The sequence below is a fragment of the Adiantum capillus-veneris genome, chromosome 14, assembly GCF_014529385.1.
Source record: "Adiantum capillus-veneris isolate H3 chromosome 14, ASM1452938v2, whole genome shotgun sequence".
Classification (NCBI taxonomy): Eukaryota; Viridiplantae; Streptophyta; class Polypodiopsida; order Polypodiales; family Pteridaceae; genus Adiantum; species Adiantum capillus-veneris.
The window spans coordinates 136,722,244-136,729,196 of NC_140944.1; the positions used below are offsets into that span (position 1 = coordinate 136,722,244).

At 44.1% G+C, this 6,953-nt stretch overlaps 1 protein-coding gene across 1 annotated transcript; it reads right to left on the minus strand.

Moving 5' to 3' along the window:
• Positions 1-2,069: 2,069 nt before the first annotated feature.
• LOC147443206 (pentatricopeptide repeat-containing protein CRR2, chloroplastic-like) lies at positions 2,070-4,593 on the minus strand. Its single transcript, XM_086529113.1, has 2 exons — positions 4,263-4,593; positions 2,070-4,159 (listed from the first exon to the last, which is right to left on the minus strand). The coding sequence occupies exons 1-2, from the start codon at positions 4,388-4,390 to the stop codon at positions 2,914-2,916; spliced, it is 1,374 nt and encodes a 457-aa protein (XP_086385239.1). The 5' UTR covers positions 4,391-4,593; the 3' UTR covers positions 2,070-2,913.
• Between the last annotated feature and the right edge of the window lie 2,360 nt (positions 4,594-6,953).

A 6,953-nucleotide genomic window follows, 5' to 3' on the forward strand; every position in this document is an offset into this window, starting at 1 on the left:
CAACATGGAGAGGAACTTGACATGTGCCCCTGTTGCTTCTTTAGGCAAGGCTTGGCTTGTGTGAGGATGTGTGTGTTCTCTCTCATGCTCCTACAATGAGGGCTCGCCCCCCCATGAGTAGTGATGCTTGTTGACTTTTGAAACACCTTGAGCCCCTCAATCACCTTAGCCATGAAGCACCCTAGTCATTAAGAACCTCAAGAACCTCAAGCACCTTAGTCAGCAAGCACGACAAGCACCTCAAGCACCTTAGTCAGCAAGCACGACAAGCACCTTAGTCAACAAGCATGACAAGCACCTCAAGCTTGGGCCGGGTTCCCACCTCAAGCATAGCCCTAGCTTGCTTAAGGTCAAAGGATTTTCATTAACACTAACCTTTGGAGGTCTTTAATGAAGCTAACCCTAAGGCCTTTAAGCTCCATTACCTAGCCTTGCTCTTTGATAGACCATCTCTCATTTGGAGACCTTTAACCTTGGCCCCGTGTTGAGATAGATCCATAAACACATGTCTAAATTATAACCCCTGTTCCCGTTTATCCTCTCACATTAAGTGATCAGTTTAAGATGAGAAAATCATTTGGGTTGATTAGATATTAGATTTTATGACAGGTTTTACTACTACTCACTCTACTCCCTCTCCATTGCAGGGAATCTTTTCAGATTAAGTTGTTCCATCTACTAGCAGTTGCAAACTCACTGCCTACATGCGAATCGAACCATAGCACTTGCAACCTAAGAACAATCATTTGCACTAACACCCGGTGCCAACAGTCACAATGTTTGCAGAGTAACGCCTCAACAATAAAAGAAGATATGTGTTATATTCTCTTCAAGGTTCTCCCAGTTTTGATACGTGGAGCTCGGGGCCTGGTGGCTTGCAAAGGACCTACTGGCATAGCATCGTACTGCCTTTTAGTTCCTTTTCACAGTCTACCACCTGTCCCCCCACGTGTCTTGGTCCCTCACTCTCACCATACATGGGAGCCCTTCCATTAAAAAAAGAGTGTCTCTCTCTTGCTACCACCCTATGTGGTCACCTGGTTGGCCCCCCAACTTTCCATTTTAATCTTCCAAGCATCTGAAAAAAATTTATGTTAAAAAAAACATTTGGCACAAAACGGGGGGGGGGTGTTTGTCATTTAAAGAAAACCTACTTTTTGAAGATATTTTTGGCTTTGTTTAAGTTCAATATTGATACTTTTATACCCTTAAAGTGCTTAAAAAAATGATGAGCACTATGCACGTGTGCTACTCTCTCCTCTCCCAATTCGTCGGTTACTGCAATGAGTGTGTGTATGTACGTGCACGCACATGATAGAGACACTAAAAAAAAAACTCACAACATTGAGTATGCTTCTATGAAGAGAGAGGACTTGCTTGCTTACGATGACAAAGCTGGGCATCCACGAGCTAGCTCTAGATGCAGCTCAAGCATGTCACAAGGGGGAAGAGAGAGAGTGTATGTGATAGAGATGGCAAAGAGAGGAAGTTCGTGGACGACTAGTCCACTGTCAAATTTGGCACGAGCACATCCACCTGCATGAATCACCTTCTGGGGATGTTAGATAGGCCATTGTCAGTGCGGCACACGTCCGTGTGTGTGTGTGTGTGTGTGTGAGAGAGAGAGAGAGAGAGAGAGAGAGAGAGAGAGAGAGAGGCACCGATCAATGAGAAGGGAAGAGTAGAAAGAGGTTTTGTGTAGGTGTGTGTATGAGAGAGAGAGAGAGAGAGAGAGAGAGAGAGAGAGAAGAAGAAGAAGAAGAAGATTTTAACGTCGTAGGAAACTATCCCAAGACACACACACACAGGTGCTGATCATTGAAAGAAAGATAGATAGATAGAGAGAGAGAGAGAGAGAGAGAGAGAGAGAGAGAGAGAGAGAGAGAGAGAGATCGGAGAGGTTGATTTTTGGCTACTAGCGTCAATTATCCTCATTTGTTGGTAAAAGATGATAAATGGGGTTTTCCTTGCGATGAAACAGTGGGTCAATTACACGCACGTAGATATATATATATATATATATATATGTGTGTGTGTGTGTGTGTGTGTGTGAGAGAACAAATTCTATAAACACAACCCTCATCTACTTTTCCATTGCATTTCCTTTAGAAGGACACCGTGATTCTTAACCTTGTTTTGGCTAATGTCAAAGTGACAAAACCCGGAAGGGAATTGCTTAAAACTCTCAGAATCTCTCTTTGTCCCATTCAAAATTGATCATAGATACAAAACTTGCTGAATTGGTATTTCAATAGGAGTAAGTTGTGCAAAGCTTCTAAGGTGATCCTAGATAAGTAAGGCCCGCATTCCAAGCCATGGTGGAACTCTTTGCAATTCTGAATGCATGCACTAATGTGCAGGTTTGGAACCAACCTTGGGTGTGAAAAACCCTGTATAAATACATGCAAATATTTATTTTCAAGTTATACCAAATCAAGAGAAGAGCCTCTTAACTTTCAAGCCTGTAAATTCAGCTTGTCCCGCACGCATGGTCCTATTAAGACTATGTAGCATCAGTAAGAGCCACCGGCACAATAATTCATGAATATATTATGCACAAAGACATGTAGTATGCATCCATCCACTTATAGTGTACTTCAGTTTCTATAGCCAGCATCAGACACAACTGATTAAGTGGAAAAGTAACCTTTCCACATTGACAATCATTTCTGGAACACCCACTTCTGGCTGTCATGGAGAAATTGGCTATTTTTAAACTTCCCGAGTTGGCCGGGATTTGTTGAATATGAAAACCTCAATCTATAAAAACCCTACTTCTACTTGCCTCTTCTCTCTTGAAGGCATCTACCTTGTCATTATTTTCTAAGTATGGGGTACATTGCACAAGTACCATTTTAAACCAACGCCGAAAACTCTTGTCGTCACATATAAGACAAAATAACTGCACACACCTCACCAATGAGTTTGTGCAGTACCAACGTGGGCAAGAGAGCTCATGACTTCATTGAAACAAACTCCTCCAAGTTCCAAGTTGCCATGCCTTTGGCAGGCTGTGAGCAGGGAAATACAACTAACCTTATCGGGCTTGATAACTCCATGAAGATTGCTGGCCTCGCTTAGAAGCCCCATCTGCCCAAGGAGATCTAACATACAGGTGTAGTGTTTGGCATTAGGTTCAACACCATGGTCTGCCTGCATCGACATAATATGCTGCTTAAGTTCCTCAACGAGCCCAGCATGGCAGTACGATGAAAGAACATTCACAAATGTTGTGCTATCTGGCTTGATGCCATCAAGCTGCATGCATAGGAGAGACTGCAGGGCAAGCTTGGCATGGCCGTATTCGGCATACGCTGAAATAATTGTATTCCATGAGACCACATCACGGTAAGTTAGTCTCTCTAATACCCTGCATGCCTCCCCCAGACTACCACATTTGCTATACATGTCAATCAAAGCATTTCCAACGCCATCAAGGTCCACATCCATTCTGACAATCTGGTCATGAATAAGCCTACCTTGGCTTCCTGCTCCCATACTGCTGCATGCTTTCAAAACGCTTAGAAAAATCACTCTATCAGGCTTTATACCATGCCCTTGCATCTTAGTGAATTTATCTAATGCAAGAAGCCCGTCACCATTTTCTGCATACCCTTCAATCAAAGCCCCCCAAGATACAACATTTGGCTTAATACCCTCAGCTTGCATCATCTCAAAGAACTGAACTACAAGCTGGAAGTCACCTTGACTTATGCATCCTGCAAGCATCGCATTCCAAGAGACGACCGTTCGGTTGGGCAAATCTTGAAAGACCTTGATTGCCTCATCAAGTCGGCCACATTTCGCATACATGTCAATCACAGAGTTTATTAACATCACATCTAAGTGAAGGCCACTCTTGATGATCTGAAAATGTACTTGTCTACCTTGCTTCAAAGCCATCACACTGCTACACACTTTCAGCAAGGTAAGATACACACATTTATTGCTTTCCACACCAGCAAGAGCCATTTTATCGTACAAATCAAAGCTAGTCGCACATTGCCCATGCTTGACATGCGCTGCGATGATTGCACACCATGTATGCACAGTTGGAGTTGAAACCTTCTCAAACACTTGATTAGCTTCATCCAAACTCCCACAAGTGGCAAACAAGCGAATAAGGTGATCAGCTAGAACGGGAATTGAGTCAAGCTTACTGATAATCATGAGATTTCGGAGTAGCCGACAGCATTCCAAGTCCTGATGTTTTGCGCATTCAAGAAGGAAATAGTAAGCGCGTCCTCTTGGGAAGCATAGACCTTGCCGCTGCTTTACCTGAGCATCTCGGAGAGCTCTCTTCAGATGTTGAAGGAGCATGATAGAGAGGCCCACATTGTCGTTTTTGGGAGCCGCATGATTCTGTTATGGTTAGCTCCTGCACGCCCATCTGGAAGAATGACAATTAAAGACAGATGCCATGTATGCTCATGAGGGCGCTTACATTCATTTGAATCAGAAAAATTCTCCAATTGGGCACTCTCTCTCACCCATTGGCACGCCATTACCTCGCCCTTCGCCACTACAGCACTCGGGTTTTGCTGTTTACGGCAGAGGTCTCCAGTTCAAAACTCGTCGATGATCGACCTATGATCTCACCTTTCTTGTCTCCCCCCCCCCCCCCCCCCCCCCCCCCCTCGTCACTAAATGGCACCTCCCCAGGGAGGTAGGATCAATGGCCCGTAGTAGGCGTCGCGAGGCAGGTGTAATCCGAGCCATCCGATCGACATTTGAACTAGGTGTGAACTACGAGTGAACTCGCAGATATGTGCACCACACCAAATTTGGTGTGAACTCGATGTGAACACGGTGTGAACTGGGGAGGGTTGCACACCACACCAAATTTGGTGTGAACTCAGTGCGAACTCGGTGTGAACTTGTCCGCGACGCCGTAATCTATAAACTTATCCCACACACCTTTCAACGAGCGTGCGTTAGCCTAGTGGTTAGAGTCAATCCCATGGGGGAGAGGGTAGTGGGTTCAAGTCCCGTAATCTTTTGCATTCCGTAGGCAATCCAACGGTCACGATCAATCGGTGATCGTGAGCCATTGATCTCACCTCCCAAACGGAGGTGTCAATTAATAACGAGGCCCGCTGACCCTCCTTTTGGGAGGTGGGATCCATGGCTCACGATCTCACTGGTTGATTGTGACCGTTGGATTGTTTAGGGAATGCAAAAGCTACTTCACACTGAGTTCACTCCAAATTTGGTGTGGTGTGCAAACCCTCCAAAGTTCACACCAAGCTCGCACTTTGTACACGTCGAGTTCACACCGACTTCACACCAAATTCGGTGTGGTGCACACACCTCCCGAGTTCACTCTTAGTTCACACCTAGTTCAAACGGCGATCGGACAGCCCGGATAGCACTCGCCTCGCGACGCCTAATGTGGGCCATTGATCCCACCTCCCTAGGGAGGTGTCAATTAGTGGTGAGGCCCACCGACCTCGTCCCCCTCCCGCGCCCCCTAAGGACTATATGACATGGGGTATTAAAAGCGGTGGGATCGATGGCGCTAAAGTGCAACACGTTTTTTGCGAAATTCAAACATCGTCCCATTTGTTCGTGTTTACTTTTCCAGGGACTTAGATGGCTTGGGGACAAGAAACCCCACACGGGCACATGGTTAGAGTGGGTTTCCATGTGTGAGGTCTCGGGTTCAAATCACGGGCTTGAGTGGGGCGGCTCAAGTCACCGACCTTTTTCTAGTCGTCGCTCTCTCTCTCGATCCACGCGCAATATTGTGCGCCATCAATGTATGTGGCACATGTTTGGACATTATTCTCTATAAGTAATAATGACCAATTGGTCAGATTAGATCGAAAGACTTGCAACGTGAGATAATCTTGTGCAACCAAAGTACAATTGAAAGACAAGACATCCGTAGCTTTGCTATAAGTAGGGGATTAGTGATATAGCACATCCGAGACAACTGTGACCATTTGATCTTGTTGCACAATGATTTTTGGTTTTTTGTCCAGCATGACGACACGCTTGTAGCGGGTGGGTGATCCGATTGATTTGCCTTAGTTTACAATGCCTACATACAGAGCGTTGCACTTGGTAGAGAAGTGCATTGAGAATTTTTGGGGCTACTTATCATTGTGCATATATTTTTATCTATAAAATTATTCTGCTATTTGTAACATAAAAAAAAGTAATAGCAAAAACTTGTCTATTGAGGCAAATGGCAATGTTTCTCTCTTTCAAAATATCTTGAATGGAAGGCGTGAATGCATGAGGTATATTGCTTCTACCCAAATAAATCCACGGATAAAGATTCCTATCATTATGAAAATGGTGATCAACGAAGGGTTTTATCTTCATCTTTGTGCACGCTTGATGGGCTCAAATGGGCATGGTGTGTGATTAATAGTCGCCTCTAGTTTAGCTTTTGGTGTTGTATTATTGACATTATTGCCATCCTTGATCTACTTCTCAACATAACTTTGTCTTTGAAAGTTTTCAAAAGACTTGCAACATGATATAATCTCCACTACAACATCTTAGCGTAAAAATTGGCGTAAATATCGGCGAGATAAGCTTTCTTTTAAAAGTAAAATACATTGAAATAAGCAGTAATAAACGTCGATATCGTAGCGTCGGTATAAATATCGGTAATCATCTTCAAAATATATCAAGTTATAAACGTCGAAATACACGCAGCTATATACGCTTGTATGCACGCAGTTATAGACGTCGAAAATTTTATTGATATCGACGGTTCTTCCGAAGCTTGTACTAGCGCATATACCGAACCCTGTTTCGATGATCAAACTTGCAAAATCTTTTTGGGTAGAGAGGGCTGGGAATTGATGTTGCATGTACTACAGCAACAAAAAACAATCCTCGCTACCCAAAGGAAGAGTGCACAAGCAACCGCACTCCACCTACAAGTTGGCGCTAAAGAGCGGGTGTCTACAGATTAGCAAAACTATAAAAAGAACAAA